Source organism: Vidua macroura, unplaced genomic scaffold, assembly GCF_024509145.1.
Source record: "Vidua macroura isolate BioBank_ID:100142 unplaced genomic scaffold, ASM2450914v1 whyUn_scaffold_150, whole genome shotgun sequence".
NCBI classification, from domain to species: Eukaryota; Metazoa; Chordata; class Aves; order Passeriformes; family Viduidae; genus Vidua; species Vidua macroura.
In genome coordinates, this window is record NW_026530555.1 from 98,697 (window position 1) to 114,455 (window position 15,759).

Genomic DNA, 15,759 nt, shown 5'->3' on the forward strand with positions numbered 1-15,759 from the left:
AGCCCGAGACCAACGCGGTCCCCCCCGCAAACAGAGATGTGACAGCGGCTGCGGATCGGAGCGGTTTATTGGGGCGGGGGTCGCGGGGCTGGGGGCACAGTGTGAGGTCTGAAATCCTCGCAGATTTGGGGGGTTCTGGGGGGCGTCTCAGGGAGCGCCCCCCGGAAGCCAAAGGCAGTGGGGGCGGGTGCAGCGCAGCTCCAGCTCCCGCTCGGCGCCGGGGGGAGGGTCCTGCCCCGGAGCCCCCAGGAGTCCCGCCGGGACCCCCCAAACGCGGGGGACGCTCGCGGCAGAGGCCCAGTCGCAGTCCTGGGTGGGCGGACATAAGAGGGGACAGATGGGGAGAGCTGGGGTGACGTCCCCCCGACCCCAAATCCCCACCACAGCAGCCGTCCCACGGCTTGGCACCCCCAAAAGGTCACGACGATCCGCCCAGTGTCCACCCTCCTTCCCCTGCGTGCCCTCCACTGTCCCCTTCCCCCGTGTCCCCACACTCTGTCCCCCCCCGCCATTTCTCCCACTGCCCCTCCACTCACCGCGTCCCCCCCGCAGAGCCACAGCCCGTCCGGGTGATGTCGCGCCAGGCGAGATCCGGAGCCCCGGGAATTCCCGGGAAGCACCGTCAGGACACCCCCCGGAAGCCCCGCGGCCACCAGAGCCTGGGGACACAGGGGAAGGGGGGAGTGTCACCGAGTTGGGGGGGGGGGGGGGTCCTGCGGTGAAGGAAGGGGACGTGGGGTGTCCTGGGGGGTTTCAGGGGGGCACATGATGGGGCACAGGGGGCACACGGGAGGTCCTGGGGGACATATGCGGGCTCGCGGGGGGAAGGGGGCATCACAGGTGTCACCCGGGGGGCAGCAGGGGGGTCCCGCGGTTCCGCACCTTCCGTAGCCGCTGTGCGGGGCCGGCGCCGCCAGGGGGCACCACCACCACCACGCAGTTTCCGAGCGCGAGCGCCGGGAGGAGGAGCTGCAGATCCAATGGGCGTGGCCAGCCCCAGGCCACGCCCAGCACCCCGAGCGGCCGCCTCGCCAGCAGCGCCCGCCCCCCGGGCACGTCCTGCAGCGGGATTGGTCACGCCCAGTCAGAGGCCACGCCCAGTCACACAACACACGCCCCTTTTGCCCCAGCCACTCACCTCCCACCCCCTTAACCACGCCCACCTGCACGGCCCCGCCCGCGCGCTCCACGCGCACCGCCCAGCGCAGCAGCGCCCTCTGCAGGCCCCCGGCCGTGTCGCCGTTGTCGCCGTCCTCGGGGGCCCCGCGTCCCCCCGCCGGCGCCGCCGACGCCCCCCGCAACACCCGGGCCCGCGACGCTCTCGGCAGCCGCCCCCACCTGCGGGAGTCGAGGGCATTGGGGACCGACCCCTCCTCCCCACGGGGGTCGGGGGACACCCCTGAAGGAGCCACCCACCCACCCTCGCACTCACCCCGGGGCAGCCCCGCGGGCCGCGGCCACGGCCTGAGCCAGCTCGGGATCGCCGGGGTCATCCACGGTCACCAGGGGGCTGCGACAGGGACGGGAGACAGGGGATCAAAGGGCATCGCTGTGGGAGGGACACCGGGGGGGGCACCGGGACCCCTTTGAGAGGAAGAATCGGGGTCCTGAGGGGCACACGGGACCCTCTGGGGGGACAGGATGGGGCTGGGACCCCCCGGGGGGGAAGAAGGGGGTCCTGGGGGTGTTAAACCAGGGTCTCAATGGAGTCCCGGTCACGGAGTTCTTGTCCTGGGATCCCCTAATTTGGGGTTTCCATCCTGGGGAGGGGTCCCTGTCCCGTCAGGGGGTACCTGAGCAGCTCATCCACCTTGGAGGGCTGTTCCCAGGGGGGGCACCCGAATTCTCGCAGCGCCTGGAAGGAGTGCAGGGGGGGCAGAGCCCATCTGCAACAGCACAGGACCCCCCCCTCCCTGAGGAACCCCAAAACCCACCCCACTCCCCCCTAAACCACTCAGGACCCACACCAGGAGAGCTCGACACCCCTCCAGCTTCTCCAGGACTCCCTCAACCCCCCCAGACCCCTCCCAAACCACCCAGGAGTCCCACCAGAGCCCCCTCGGCAGCCCCCACCTCATCCAGGTCAGTGTCTGCGGCCCCCCCGGCGCAGCCCCCGCTGGGGTCCAGCAAGTCCAGGGCGTTGAGCCACACCAGCCCCTGGGGCAGCCTGCAGAGGGGTCAGCGCTCAGTGCCCAGCGGTCACTCCTGGGCTCAGGGCTCAGCGGGGCTGGTGGTCACCTGTCCGCCGTGTCCAAGGCCACGGTGATGTCCTGGGCCCAGACAGCGGCGGCCGCGGTTTGGGGCAGGGCCGATGCCAAGGCCACAGCCTCTGTGGGGCCACGCACAGACAGCAGCACCAGCAGTGGCCCTGGGGCCTGGCAGGGCAGGGGACACTCAGAGGAACCCCAAAAGGTGCCCCTGGGCACCCCCCCACCCCAGGTTACCCTGGGACACCCACCGGCTCCCGCAGGCAGCGCGAGGTCGGGGCCACCCCCGAGATCAGCGTGGGGGGGTAGAAACGACGCCCCCCCTCCGGCAGTGGCGGCAGTGGAGCCTGGAAAACCTGGGCAGAAAAAAACGGGGGTCCCAACAAGGCAGGGACCCTCAGAGTGCCACCCAGGGCATCCCCAGACTGCCCCCGAGGGACCCCCAAAGGTCCCCACAGCTGGTCCCAACATCCAGGAACCCCCAAACCCACCCGTGATGGAGAACCCTGATGTCCAGGAACCTCCAAATTTCCCCCCAGGAGACACCTCAAACTCTCCCCCCAAGGGACCCCAATGTCCAGGAAGTCTCAAACTCAACCCCAAACACCACGTGCCCCTCCCCACCCTCCCAACCCCTTTGTGCCACCCCGATGTCCCCACAGCCACCCCACCCCGGCCCCCCTTTGTGTACCCCCTCACCTGAGCTCCTTCCTCCCGCGCCTCCTGCACCACCCCCTCAGGCGGGCGGGTCCCGGGGGGCAGCGGCCCCACCTCCGTTTTGGGGTCTGTGGGGTCCCCGAGCCGCAGCCCCCCAAGCCGGGCCCGCAGCCGCCGCTCCAGAGCTGCCACCACCGCGTCCTGTGCCAGCACCACGCACCCCCCCCACGGGAACTGGGACACGGAGGAGGCACATCAGGGACACTCCAGCGACTCCCCTGAAAAACTCACAAACCTCCTCCCAAGAGAAACCCAAAAACCTCCCGAAAAGCCCACACAAAACCATCCCCAAAAAAGAGAACCTTGAAACATCCCCAAAAGCCCCTCTCAAAAAAAACCCTGAGAAACCGCCAAACCTCCACAAAAACCCCTGAAACCTCCCCCACAAAAGACCTGAAAAGCTCCCCAAAACCCCCCCGGGACCCCCGCAGCCCCACCAGCGCCAGGGGGGCGGCGGCGGTGGCGGCGATGGCGGCGGCGGCGCTGTCCAGGTCGGCCGAGTCCAGGACGATGACAACGACGCGGCCCCCCCGGGGACACCCCAGGCGCGGTCCCCGGCACGGGGACCCCCAAACCAGGGCCTCCAGCTCCTCCTGGGGGGCAGGGAACAGACAGCGCGTGGGGACACACCCAGGGACCCCCGAATTGAGGCGGGGGGGGGGTGAGAGGAGGAGCCCCAGCTCCCCTCCCTCCGTCGTTGTCACCTCCCCTCGCTGTGACACCGCCGTACCTGGGGGGCTCCCAGGAAGGTGACAGAGGTGACTTCGGGGTGGGTGCGCAGGGCCCGGCACAGCCCCGGGGGTCCCGCCAGGACGTTGAGGACCCCGGGGGGCAGCGCCGCCCCCTCCCCGCTGAGCTCCCCCAGCAGCAGCAGCGGCGGAGCCGCGGCCGGAGAGGAGAGGACCAGAGCCGTGTTCCCTGCAGGGACACCCCAAAACTGCTGGGACCCCCCCCAGAGGGACATCGGGACACCCCAAAACTGCTGGGACACCCCCGAGAGGGACATCGGGACACCCCAAAACTGCTCGGACCCCCCAGAAGGACATCGGGACACCCCAAAACTGCTGGGACCATACGAGAGGGACATCAGGACACCCCAAAACTGCTGGGACACCCAACAGGGACATTGGGACACCCCAAAACTGCTGGGACCCCCCCCAGAGGGACATCGGGACACCCCAAAACTGCTGGGACACCCCAGAAGGACATCGGGACACCCCAAAACTGCTAGGACACCCCCGAGAGGGACATCGGGACACCCCAAAACTGCTGGGACACCCAACAGGGACATTGGGACACCCCAAAACTGCTGGGACCCCCCCCCAGAGGGACATCGGGACACCCCAAAACTGCTGGGACCCCCCCCAGAGGGACATCAGGACACCCCAAAACTGCTGGGACCCCCAAGAGGGACATTGGGACACCCTAAAATGGCTAGGACACCCCACACGGACATTGGGGAGCCCCCCACACCTGGACCCACCCTTGTCCCATGGCTCTCCCCCTCGTTCCTTGAAGTGCCAGCTGTCCCCAGGGTCCCCAAGTGTCCCCCCCAGCACTCACCCATGGCCAGGAGCGGCCCCAATTTCCAGAGCAACGCTGGCAGCGAGCAGGGACCCCCCAGGACCACGGCCACCACCCCTGGGGGGACACACGGGGGGTCAGGGGACACGGGGAGGGGACAGGGGACACTGTGGGGACAAGGGACACTCACCCAGCGGGGTCCAGCCCTCCAGTCCGGGGGGCCCGAGCTGGGCCCCCGCCACGGGCACCTGGAGCAGCCGCAGCCCCAGGTCCAGGTCGGCCCCGAGCGTCCGGCAGAGCGGCCGCCCCCCGGCCAGGGCCAGCAGGGCCCCCATGGTCCCCCTGCGGTCACCTGCCAGCGTGGCGGCCAGCCTGGGGGGCACCGGGGACACCGGGGGTCAGTGGGGACACCGGGGGACACAGAGGGGACAGCGGGGGGGCTCAGAGGGGTTTCGGTCCCCCGCAGGTTGTTATTGGACACGAAGTAAGTACGTAAACGTTTGGTAAGTTTAAAGGTTAAAAAGAAGAGCGTTTTATTTGAGTATTTGATATTTATAGGCTTTTAGAGGTGATTGTGGGCTGGAGGGTGGAATCATTGCTTTTCTAATCACACTGGTTAAGCTAACAGTTTATTAACTTACTTTTGTCACAAAGAAGAACATAAAACAATTATTATTTACGTGAACAGTGCGTGAGAAGTCCAGTACGAATATGTAAAGAGATCAGAAGGTTGAAGTTGTTTTATGAGAACTTTAAGACTCTTAAAAGAACTATAAAAGAAAACTTAATACTTTTAAAAACTGACCCCGGGGTCAGCCAGGGTCACCTGGGGCCACCTGGGGCCACTGGAGACAGAGGGGACAGGGACAGGCCAGAGGTCACCCGAGGGACGCAGAGGTCACTGGGGGTCACGGGGTCACTCACCGGGTCAGGCGCTGCCCCCGCTGGGGCCCCCCCAGCCCCGCCCAGGCCTCGGCCGCCGCTTTCGCCGCCGCCACGGCCACGGCCACGTCCGAGCTGTCCCCGGCCGGCACCGTGGCCACCGTCCGGCCTGGGGACAGACAGGGCATGGCAGGGGCTGGCCGTGACCCCGAACCCTGACCCCGAACCCTGACCCTGACCCCGAACCCTGACCCTGACCCTGACCCCGAACCCTGACCCTGACCCCAAACCCTGACCCTGACCCCGAACCCTGATCCCAGTCCCACAACCCCACCCCGATCCCTGACCCCAGTCCCTGACCCTGGTCTGGACTAGTGACCCCAAATCTGTGACCTTGACCCTTGACCCCCAGCCCTGCCCCATCCCTGTCCCCTCCCTGTCCCCTCCCCGTACCGGTGGTGGCCTCCTGGCACTCCAGGCTCGTCCTCCCCGCTGCTTTCAGCCACGTTCCGTCCACAAAGTGTCCGAGGCTGCGGCCGTGGGACTCCAGCCATGCCTGGGGGGGTGGGGGGGACACCCCTGGGCACCCCCGGCCCCAGCAAAGCCCTCCCCCACCCTCCCAAATGACCTTGGGGCCACGGGGGGACTTTGACCCGGACTCACCCCATGGAACCCTGGGCCCCCCCCGTTACCCCTCCAGTCCCAGGAACCCTCCAGGACCCCCAGGACCCCCCAGTGCCCCCCAGGATACCCCCATCCTCACGGGACCCCCAAAACTCACCCCAATCCTCCCCCCATGCTCTCCCGGCCCCATTATTTCCCTCGGGACCCCCCCCCGACCCCCTCCCAGTTCCTAAGGAGACTCCCAAGAGACCCTGAAGACCCCCCTGAGATTCTCAGGGCCCCCCCAGGACCCCCAGAGCCCCCCCCCAGGACCCCCAGAACCCACCCAGGACCCTCAGAGCCCACCCAGGGCGACCCCCAGATCGCCCCTCACCTCTCCTGGGTTGATCTCGCCGGGGATCGGCCCCTCCTCCATCGTGGCGAAGATTTCGGGGACCGGGGAAGCCCCGAGGGCCGCCAGAGCCGCCATCGCCGCCGAGGGACCACTGAGACGGGGCGGGGTCGGACAGAGCGGCCCCGAGAAACCACTGAGACGGGGCGGGATGGGCCAGAGCGGCCCCGGGGCAGCACCGGGGCCGGGCCGAGTTGGACAGAACGGCCCTGAATGACCATCGAGATGGGGCCGAGCTGGACAGAACGGCCCTGAATGACCATCGAGACGGGGGGGGATGGCCAGAGCGGAACCCCCCCCCCCCCCCGACACACCCCACCTCCCAGGGACCAGCGAGACGGAGCGGAAGCGGCCGGAGCGTCCCCGCGTAACCATGGAGACAGGGCCCCGCCGGGAGCGGAAGTGACGAGCGGTAAAGGCGCGGTGAGCGCGGCCCAGGGGGTCAGAGGAGTTCGGGGGTCCCGAGGGGTTCGGGGGATTCCGGAGGGGCTTTGGGGGCCCCGAGGGGTTCCCAGGGAGGGTCCTGGTGGCCCCGGTCCGTCCCGGGCCTGGAGTGGCGGTGTCCCCGCGGCTCCTGCCCCATCCCGCTCCCTCAGGCCATGGCGGACCCCTCGCTGCTCTCGGCCGAGCTGGAGGCGGACGAGGAGGAAGAGGCAGCGCTGCGGCGGCTGCTGCTGCAGGTGGGTCCCGGGCGGGGGTCCCGGTGTCGGTCCCGTTGCCGCTGCCGGTTCTGAACCGCTCCTCGTTCCCGCAGGTGACCCCGGACCGTGAGGAGGCCCCGCGCCCCGGCCCCGCCCGGACGGTCACCCCGCAGCCGGGTACGGGGTGGGGGCTTCGGTGGATTTTGGGGAGGGTTCGGGGGGTCCCCACCGCCCCCTGACCGCCCCCGACCCCGTGTCCCTCCGCAGGGCTGTGCGTGAAGACCCGCGCGGGGGGGGACAAGGTGTTCGTCAACGTCTGCCACTCGCCCGAGGTGCCGCCGCCGCCCCCCGTGTCCCCCCCGGGCCTGCAGAGGCTCCTGCGGGAGCCCCCCGGCCCCGACGGCGGCTTCAGGATCCCCATGAGCCTCGGGGAGCCGCACGCCGAGCTGGACCGAGGTCAGAGACCCCCCCGGAGCCCTCCCCTCCCCTCCCCTCCCCTCCGAACCCTCCTGGATCTGCTCCCACCCCGCAGGAGGCCGTGGCTGCACCGCCTATGACGTGGTGGTCAACTCGGGCTTCTTCAGGACGCTGCAGGTGAGCCGGGCCGGGGGCCTCGGGGCTCCGAGGGGCTCCTGGGGGGCTCTGACCCCCGCGGCCCCCTCAGGCCGATCCGCTGTACCTCGAGTTCTTCCTGACCGTGGCCATGGAGGGGCTGTCGGAGAAGTACGGGGTGGAACTGGAGCTCACTGGTGAGACTGGGGGGGGCGCTGGGAGAGCTCGGGTGTGGCTGGACCCCCCCTCCCCCCCGTGACCCCCCACGACCCCCCCAGGCTGGCGCGTGCTGCGGAACCGGAAATTCCTGGGCTCCATCTCGGCCCAAAACATCCGGGCCCGGCCCCGGCCCCACATCCAGGAGCTCCCAGGGTGAGTGGGGACCCCTGGGACCCCTCCCCAAAATCCCTGGGGCCCTCCCGACCTCACCTGCGCCCCCCCTGCAGCCCCCCAGATCCCCCCCAGTTCGTGGTGGTGGCCGAGCCCTCAGCCCAGGAGCCGCAGGTGCTGCAGGCCCGGGTCCACCTGCCCCAGGTGGTGAGTGGGGCAACTGGGGAGAACTGGGAGGTGCTGGGGGGGCAACTGGGGAGAACTGGGAGGCGCTGGGGTTGGGTTATGGGGTTCCCCTGATTCCGGGAGCAGTTTGGGGGGGCACTGGGGAGAGGTTGGAAGGCTCAGGGGGCAGTGGGGGGTGGATGGGGGGAGTCCCGTTATCCTGGGGGGGCACTGGGGCGTACTGGGGGCTGTGGTAGGAGGGGTTTCCAGGATCCTGGGGAAGGTGGGGGAACAATGAGGGGTCCCCTAAAGCCTAAGGATGGGTTGGGGGGCGCTGTGGGCGTGTTCTAACCATGGTCACGCCCCTCTGGGCCCCGCCCAGGAGGGGGCGGGGTCTCTCTGGCTGGGGCTGAGCGAGGAGCGGCTGCTGCTGCTCCGCCCGCCGCCGCCGGGGGGCGCTGCGGCCGAGAGCGGCGCGGGTCCGCCCGCCCGCCAGGGGGCGCTGCTGGAGCTGGGGCTGCCCCTGCCTGCCGACCCCGCGCGGTGCCGCGCGCGCTTCCACCGCCGTTCCAAGGTAACCACGGCAACCGCGGGGCGGGACACGCCCCCCCGGCCGTGGGGCACGCCCCCCGGCCGTGGGACACGCCCCCTGGTGAGCGCGTGGCGCCCCCTGCAGGTTCTCACCGTGACGATGCTGCTGCGGGCCTGAGGGACGAGGGACCCCCCGCGGGACCCCCCACCCACCACGGGACCCTCCGAGAGCTCCCAGGATCGCTCTGGACCCTCCCTGGGATCGTCCGGGACCCTCCTGAGTCCCCCAGTCTGGGATCGTCCCGGACTTCCCCTCAGGGACCCCCTTCAGGGGGTCTTTTGGGGCCTCCCCAGAATGCTCCTGGACCCCCCCAGGACCCTCTTGGACCCCCCACCTCAGGATCGTCCCGGACTTCTCCTCAGGGACCCCCTTCAGGGCTCTCTTGGGGTCTCTTTGGGGCCCCCCCGGGCCCCTCCTCCCACCCTCCACATCCCCCCCATGCTTCCCTTATTCCCCCCTGCCCCCCATCTTTTTTTGTACGAAACCCCCCAATAAAAGTTAAACCCGCAGCCCGTGGTGGGATTGGCCAAGGCCCCCCCGGGGCGGCTCAGCCCACGCAGGGGGGGATTGAGGGGGATTTAGAGCTGAGCCGGGGCCGGGGGGGCCGTCCCGGAGCCGAGGAAGAGCCGAGAGGAGACACCAGAGGGGTCGGGGGCCTGCGGGGAGGGAGGGAGGGGGGGACACCCCCAGCTGACCCCCGGGTGTCCCCACGGGGGGACAGAGGTGTCGTGGTGGGGGGGGGGTTCCCGGTGGTCCCCCCGGGGTCATGGTGCCCTGAGCCAGCATGGAATTCAACAAGGAGGAATTCCGGCGGCAGCTGGGGGCCGGGCTGGGCCGCCTGCACAGGTGAGACCCCGAATTTGGGGGCACGGGGACATTGGGGGGGGGGTCCTGGGGGGTCAGGCTTGAGGGGGGATGTTGGCACCTGGGCCGGTTGTGGCTTTGTCACCTTAAAAATACCGCGAGAGCCCAGGGGGAATTTGGGGTCGGGTCGCTTGCTGGGGGTTTTGGGGGGTTTTGGGTGCCCCTCACATGTGTGTGCGTGTCCCCCCCCCACGCCCACTCGTGTCCGTGCCACGCGTGTCCCCATCGCTGTCCTCGTCCCCTCCCCGGCGCCGCCACCACGGGGGATTTAGAGGCTTTAATCTGCTGCCAGCGGCGCTGCGGGGGGGACACGGGGGGACCTGGGGACACGGCGGGGGGACACGGCGGGGGACACGGGGGGACGTGGCAGGGGGACACGGGGGGACCGGGAGACATGGCGGGGGACACAGTGGGGGGACACGGCGGGGGACACAGGGGGACACAGTGGGGGGACACGGGGGGACCTGGAGACATGGCGGGGGACACAGGGGGACACAGTGGGGGGACACGGGGGGACGTGGCAGGGGGACACAGGGGGAGAAGGGACACAGGGAACATGGTGCATGGGGTGGGCACAGGGGACACGGGGGACATGGCCGGGGGACACGGGAGGACCTGGGGACACGGCAGGGGGAAAGGGACATGGAGGGACGTGGCAGGGTGGAAGCAGGGGGACACGGGGGACATGGGGGACACGGCGGGGGGACACGGGGGACACGGCAGGGGGAAAGGGACATGGAGGGACATGGCAGGGTGGAAGCAGGGGGACACGGCGGGGGGACACGGGAGACATGGGGAACATGGGCAGGGGGAAAAGGGACACGGAGGGATACGGCAGGGTGGAAGCAGGGGGCCACGGGGGACACGGCGGGGGGACACGGGGGACATGGGGGACACGGCGGGGGGACACAGGACATGGGGAACATGGGCAGGGGGAAAAGGGACACGGGAGGCTCGGGGGGCGGGACTGCAGCCCCCCGCTGACCCCCGCAGGTTCCTGGAGCGGCGCCAGGATGACCCCGAGAGCCTGGAGCTGAGCTCGGGGGGCGCCCCCCCGAGCGCGGCGCGGCCCCCGGTGCTGGACTGCACCTTCTGCGGGCTGCCCCGGCGCTACGGCATCGCCATCCTCTGCGGCATCGGCTTCTGCATCAGCTTCGGCATCCGCTGCAACCTGGGCGTGGCCGTGGTCAGCATGGTCAACCCCAGCCATGGGCAGGTACGGGGGCAGGAGTCACCTGTGGGGTCACCTGTAGGGTCAGGAATGGGGTCAGGTATGGGGTCACCTGTGGGGTCAGGAATGGGGTCAGCATGGTCAACCCCAGCCACGGACAGAGAGCATTAATGGGCTCCAGGTAAATTAATTAATTTATTAGTTTATTAATGGGCCTGGGCAGGTAAAGGGGCAGCAGGGCTCAGGGACAGGTCTGGGGTCACCGGGGCAGGGGGGACAGGTCTGGGGTATCTGCAGGACAACGGACATAGACAGGTGTGGGGGGAGCACACCTGCACAGGGCGTGTCCCCCCACCCCGCTGATCCCTCCACGGCCTCCCCCAGCATGCCCAGTTCAACTGGGACCCCGAGACGGTGGGGATGATCCACGGCTCCTTCTTCTGGGGCTACATCGTCACGCAGATCCCCGGCGGCTTCATCGCACAGAAGTTCGCCGCCAACAGGTGGGTGCTGGCCCCGGGGGCGGGGCCGGCCCTGCAGGTGGCCCCAGGGGGGTGGCCGTCACCTGCGTGTCCCCTCCCCAGGGTGTTCGGGCTGGCCATCGTGTCCACCTCGGTGCTGAACATGCTGATCCCGTCGGCCGCGCGCACCCACGTCGGCTGCGTCATTGCCGTGCGCGTCATGCAGGGGCTGGTCGAGGTCAGGGCGGGGCGGTTTTGGGGGTGTTTCAGGCGTTTTCAGGTGTTTGCGGAGATCACCTGGAGGGCTTGGGGGGTTTGGAGTGGTGTTGGGGTGTTTTCACATAAATACGAAAGGGCAGGAGCGGTTTTGGGGGGTTTTCGAGTGTCTTTGGGGTGTTTGGGGACATTTCATGTTGATTTTCGGGTGTTTTGGGCTGCTGTGAGGTGTTTTTAAGGTGTTTCTGGGGTGTTTTGGGCTGCTGTGGGGTATTTTAGCAGTGTTTTTGGGCTGTTTTGGGATTTTTTGTGGTGCTTTTGGGGTGGTTTTGGGGTGTTTTGGGGTGTTTCGGGGTGTTTCTGGGTGGATTTTGGTATTCAGCTGGTGAGGTTGGGGCGTGGCCATTCCCACACTTTCACTGGCCAGGGCGTGGCCGGGGGCGTGGCCGGGGTTGGGTGTGTCCCTTGGTGTCCCTGGACCGTGCCCATCAGGGTGTGGCGGGGTGGGCGTGGTCGGGGTGGGCGTGGCCCGTGCTGACCCCGCCCTTGTCCGGCAGGGTGTGACCTACCCTGCCTGTCACGGCATCTGGAGCAAGTGGGCGCCGCCCCTGGAGCGGAGCCGCCTGGCCACCACGGCCTTCTGCGGTATCGGGGGCTACCGGGGGGCTCAGGGGGGCTACCGGGGGGCTGGAGGGTCACTACGGCCTTTCTGCGGTACCGGGGGCTACCGGCGGGCTCAGAGGGGCTACCGGGGGGCTGGGGGGTCACTACGGCCTTTCTGCGGTACTGGGGGCTACCGGCGGGCTCAGGGGGGCTACCGGGGGGCTGGGGGGTCACCATGGCCTTCTGCAGTACCAGAGGCTATCGGGGGGCTCAGGGGGGCTACCGGGGGGGCTGGGGGGCCACTACGGCCTTTCTGTGGTACCGGCAGGCTCGTACGCGGGGGCGGTGGTGGCCATGCCGCTGGCCGGGGTCCTGGTGCAGTACACGGGCTGGAGCTCCGTGTTCTACGTCTACGGTGAGACCCCCGGGACCCCCCCGGGACCCCCAAAACCCTCTGAGACCCCCCCGGGACCCCCTGGTGACCCTTCCCAGTGCCCCCAGTGCCCCCGGTGACCCCTCCCAGTGCCCCCAGTGCCCCCAGTTCCCCTCTCCGTGCCCCCGGTGAGCCCGGTGCCCCCCAGGCAGTTTCGGGGTGCTCTGGTATCTCTTCTGGGTGCTGGTGTCCTACGAGAGCCCGGCGCAGCACCCCACCATCTCCCCCGAGGAGCGCAAGTACATCGAGGAGAGCATCGGCGAGAGCGTGGGCAGCAACCCGCTGCTGGTCAGACTGGGAGCACTGGGAGCACTGGGATGGGCACTGGGAGCACTGGGACGGGCACTGGGAGCACTGGGAGGGGCACTGGGAGCACTGGGACGGGCACTGGGAGCACTGGGATGGGCACTGGGAGCACTGGGAGCACTGGGACGGGCACTGGGAGCACTGGGGGGGTCCCTGGGGGTCACCAGCAGTCGGGAGGAGGTCACAGGGGGCAAGGGTCAGTGGGTGGTCACTGGGGGGTCACTGGGGGGTCGCTGTGACCACCTCACCTGGGGCCACCGAGGCCACCAGCAAGGTCCAGGTGCTCCGTCCCGCGGGAACTGGGGCTGGACCCGGGCTGGGGGTGGCGTGGGGGGCACTGCCACCGGTCAGCCGGTCAGTGGCCATTCCCTGCCCACAGCTGGCCACGCCCTGGCGCCACTTCTTCACCTCAATGCCCGTCTACGCCATCATCGTGGCCAACTTCTGCCGCAGCTGGACCTTCTACCTGCTGCTCATCAGCCAGCCCGCCTACTTCGAGGAGGTCTTCGGCTTTGAGATCAGCAAGGTCGGGCCCAAAAACCCCCACAAAACACCCAAAAAAACCCACAAAACACCCCAAAAACCCCACAGAAAACACCCCAAAGAACCCCATAAAAAACACCCCCAAAAACCCCACAGAACACCCCAAAGAACCCCACAAAACACCCCAAAGAACCCACACAAAACACCCCAAAAAAAAACCCACAAAAAACACCCCAAAAACCCCAGGAAATGCCCCCAAAACGCCCCAAACCCCGTCCCCGGCAGGTGGGGCTGCTGTCGGCGCTGCCGCACCTGGTGATGACCATCGTGGTGCCCATCGGCGGCCAGATCGCCGACTTCCTGCGCTCGCGGGGGCTCATGTCCACCACCAACGTCCGCAAGATGATGAACTGCGGCGGTCAGCGCGGGCACAGCGGGGACACGGGGGGACAGCGGGGACATGGGGGGACAGTGGGACAGCAGGGACACGGGGAGACAGCGGGGACATGGGGGAACAGCGGGGACATAGAGGGGACAGTGGGACAGCAGGGACACGGGGGGCCAGCGGGGAAACGGGGGGGACAGCGGGGACATAGAGGGGACAGTGGGACAGCAGGGACACGGGGGGGACAGCGGGGAAACGGGGGGGACAGCGGGGACATGGAGGGGACAGTGGGGGACAGCAGGGACAGCGGGGACACGGGAGGACATGGAGGGGACAGCGGGGGGACAGTGGGGGACAGAGGGGACAGCGGGGAAACGGGGGGGACAGCGGGGACATGGAGGGGACAGCGGGTGACAACGTCCCCCCACGCAGGGTTCGGCATGGAGGCCACGCTGCTGCTGGTCGTGGGCTACTCGCACTCGCGGGCGGTGGCCATCTCCTTCCTGGTGCTGGCCGTGGGCTTCAGTGGCTTCGCCATCTCCGGTGGGGACAGGGGACAGTGGGGCGGGGGCTGGGGGGGTTTCATGTGGGTTTTTGGGGTGCTTTGTGTGTTTTTTTGTGGGGGTTTTTGGGGGTGTTTTGTGGGTTTTTTTGTGGGGGTTTTTGGGGTGCTTTGTGGTTTTTTTTGTGGGGGTTTTGGGGCTGCTTTGTGTTTTTTTTTGTGGGGGATTTTGGGGTGCTTTGTGGGGGTTTTTCGGGGCGGGGGACGCACGGGTGACACGCAGGTGACACTTGTGTCCCCTCCCCGCACCAGGGTTCAACGTGAACCACCTGGACATCGCCCCGCGCTACGCCAGCGTGCTCATGGGGCTGTCCAACGGCGTGGGGACGCTGTCCGGCATGGTGTGTCCCCTCATCGTGGGGGCACTGACGCGCCACAAGGTGTGGGGACAACGTGGGGACAGCGGGGGGCAGGGGGGGACAGAGGGACATGGAGAGACGGAGGGACGTGGAGGGGACAGAGGGACGTGGAGGGGACAGAGGGACATGGAGGGACAGAGCGACATGGAGAGACAGAGGGACGTGGAGGGGACAGAGGGACAGAGGAATGTGGGAACAGAGGGACATGGAGTGACAGAGGGACGTGGAGGGACGGAGGGACATGGAGGGGACAGAGGGACATGGAGGGACGGAGGGACAGAGGGACATGGGGGACAATGGCACCTGGGGGGACACAGGAATTTTGGGGGTCGCGCCGGCCCCCTGTCACTCACTCTATGCTTAGCCCCGCCCATTTTCGTTGGCCCCTCCCTTTTTTCCATTTCCCGCCCTTCCCTTGGCCGCGCCGCTTTCCCGCGCTCCCCATTCGCGCTCCTCCTCGGCCCCGCCCCCTGCCCGCGCGGCGGGCGCTGATTGGCGCAGACGCGCGAGGAGTGGCAGTGGGTGTTCCTGATCGCCGCGCTCGTGCACTACGGGGGCGTGGCCTTCTACGGCGCCTTCGCCTCGGGGGAGCCGCAGCCGTGGGCGGAGCCGCCGCGCGAGGAGGCGGAGCCACTGGCGCCGGGCGGCGACGAGGAGGAGGAGGAGGAGGAGGAGGAGGGCGAGGAAGGAGGAGGAGGAGTGGGGGGACCGCCGGGAGGGCCCCCCGCCAGCTACGGGGCCACCGGCACCACCCCGGCGCCCGGGACCCCGCACGGGTGACGCGGGACGGCCGCGGGGGCGTGCTGCGAAGGAGCGACCCCCGCCCCGAGAGCCCCGGGGAGCGCCGAGAGCCCCGGGAGCCCCCGGCCCCCGTCCCGAGAGCACCGAGAGCCCCCGGCCCCCGTCCCGAGGGCACCGAGAGCCCCCGGGAGCCCCCGGCCCCCGTCCCGAGGGCACCGGGGAGCCCCCGGCCCTTGTCCCGTGCACCCGAGAGCCCCGAGAGCCGGGGCCCCCCCGCTGTACATATATAAATACAAGGAGCGGCCGCTGGAGAGCGTGCAGTGCTGTACTGGGGGCACTGGGAGGGACTGGGACAGTTACTGGGGGCACTGGGACAGCTCCTGGGGGCACTGGGAGGGACTGGGACAGCTCCTGGGAGGGACTGGGACAGCTCCTGGGGGCACCGGGGCGGTACTGCACGTACTGGGCGGGGCTCTGGGGTTACTGGGGCAGCACTGGGAGGTCGGCGAGTGGCTCCTACCCATACTGGAGGGGCACTGGGAGGGACTGG

General features: G+C 68.8%; 3 protein-coding genes across 8 annotated transcripts; 2 read left to right on the forward strand and 1 right to left on the reverse strand.

The window, feature by feature from the left end:
- Positions 1 to 49: 49 nt before the first annotated feature.
- On the reverse strand, positions 50 to 6,426 carry ALDH16A1 (aldehyde dehydrogenase 16 family member A1). Of its 3 annotated transcripts, XM_053969268.1 has the most exons (17): positions 6,328 to 6,426; positions 5,784 to 5,886; positions 5,373 to 5,499; positions 4,639 to 4,820; positions 4,488 to 4,565; positions 3,655 to 3,842; positions 3,362 to 3,517; positions 2,907 to 3,098; positions 2,459 to 2,563; positions 2,239 to 2,375; positions 2,074 to 2,167; positions 1,794 to 1,855; positions 1,433 to 1,510; positions 1,164 to 1,338; positions 883 to 1,059; positions 537 to 659; positions 50 to 309 (listed from the first exon to the last, which is right to left on the reverse strand). In XM_053969268.1, the coding sequence occupies exons 1-17, from the start codon at positions 6,421 to 6,423 to the stop codon at positions 148 to 150; spliced, it is 2,235 nt and encodes a 744-aa protein (XP_053825243.1). In that variant the 5' UTR covers positions 6,424 to 6,426; the 3' UTR covers positions 50 to 147. The 3 variants fall into 3 exon arrangements, with proteins under 3 accessions (XP_053825243.1, XP_053825242.1, XP_053825245.1); XM_053969267.1 differs by lacking the exon at positions 883 to 1,059; XM_053969270.1 differs by lacking the exons at positions 50 to 309; positions 1,164 to 1,338 and having other exon boundaries at positions 542 to 659.
- A 174-nt stretch (positions 6,427 to 6,600) lies between these two features.
- PIH1D1 (PIH1 domain containing 1) lies at positions 6,601 to 9,134 on the forward strand. 4 transcript variants are annotated; one of them, XM_053969272.1, is made up of 10 exons: positions 6,601 to 6,786; positions 6,942 to 7,025; positions 7,100 to 7,163; positions 7,254 to 7,442; positions 7,519 to 7,580; positions 7,651 to 7,735; positions 7,817 to 7,910; positions 7,985 to 8,075; positions 8,416 to 8,607; positions 8,710 to 9,134. In XM_053969272.1, exons 1-10 carry the CDS (start codon positions 6,601 to 6,603, stop codon positions 8,740 to 8,742), a joined length of 1,080 nt encoding a protein of 359 aa, XP_053825247.1. In that variant the 3' UTR covers positions 8,743 to 9,134. The 4 variants fall into 4 exon arrangements, with proteins under 4 accessions (XP_053825247.1, XP_053825248.1, XP_053825249.1 ...); XM_053969273.1 differs by having other exon boundaries at positions 7,985 to 8,072; XM_053969274.1 differs by having other exon boundaries at positions 6,601 to 6,768.
- A 231-nt stretch (positions 9,135 to 9,365) lies between these two features.
- SLC17A7 (solute carrier family 17 member 7) lies at positions 9,366 to 15,520 on the forward strand. The gene is made up of 12 exons (XM_053969281.1): positions 9,366 to 9,471; positions 10,483 to 10,705; positions 11,045 to 11,163; positions 11,245 to 11,359; positions 11,895 to 11,982; positions 12,269 to 12,355; positions 12,522 to 12,661; positions 13,059 to 13,205; positions 13,448 to 13,580; positions 13,980 to 14,090; positions 14,362 to 14,489; positions 14,970 to 15,520. Exons 1-12 carry the CDS (start codon positions 9,410 to 9,412, stop codon positions 15,246 to 15,248), a joined length of 1,632 nt encoding a protein of 543 aa, XP_053825256.1. The 5' UTR covers positions 9,366 to 9,409; the 3' UTR covers positions 15,249 to 15,520.
- Positions 15,521 to 15,759: the final 239 nt, after the last annotated feature.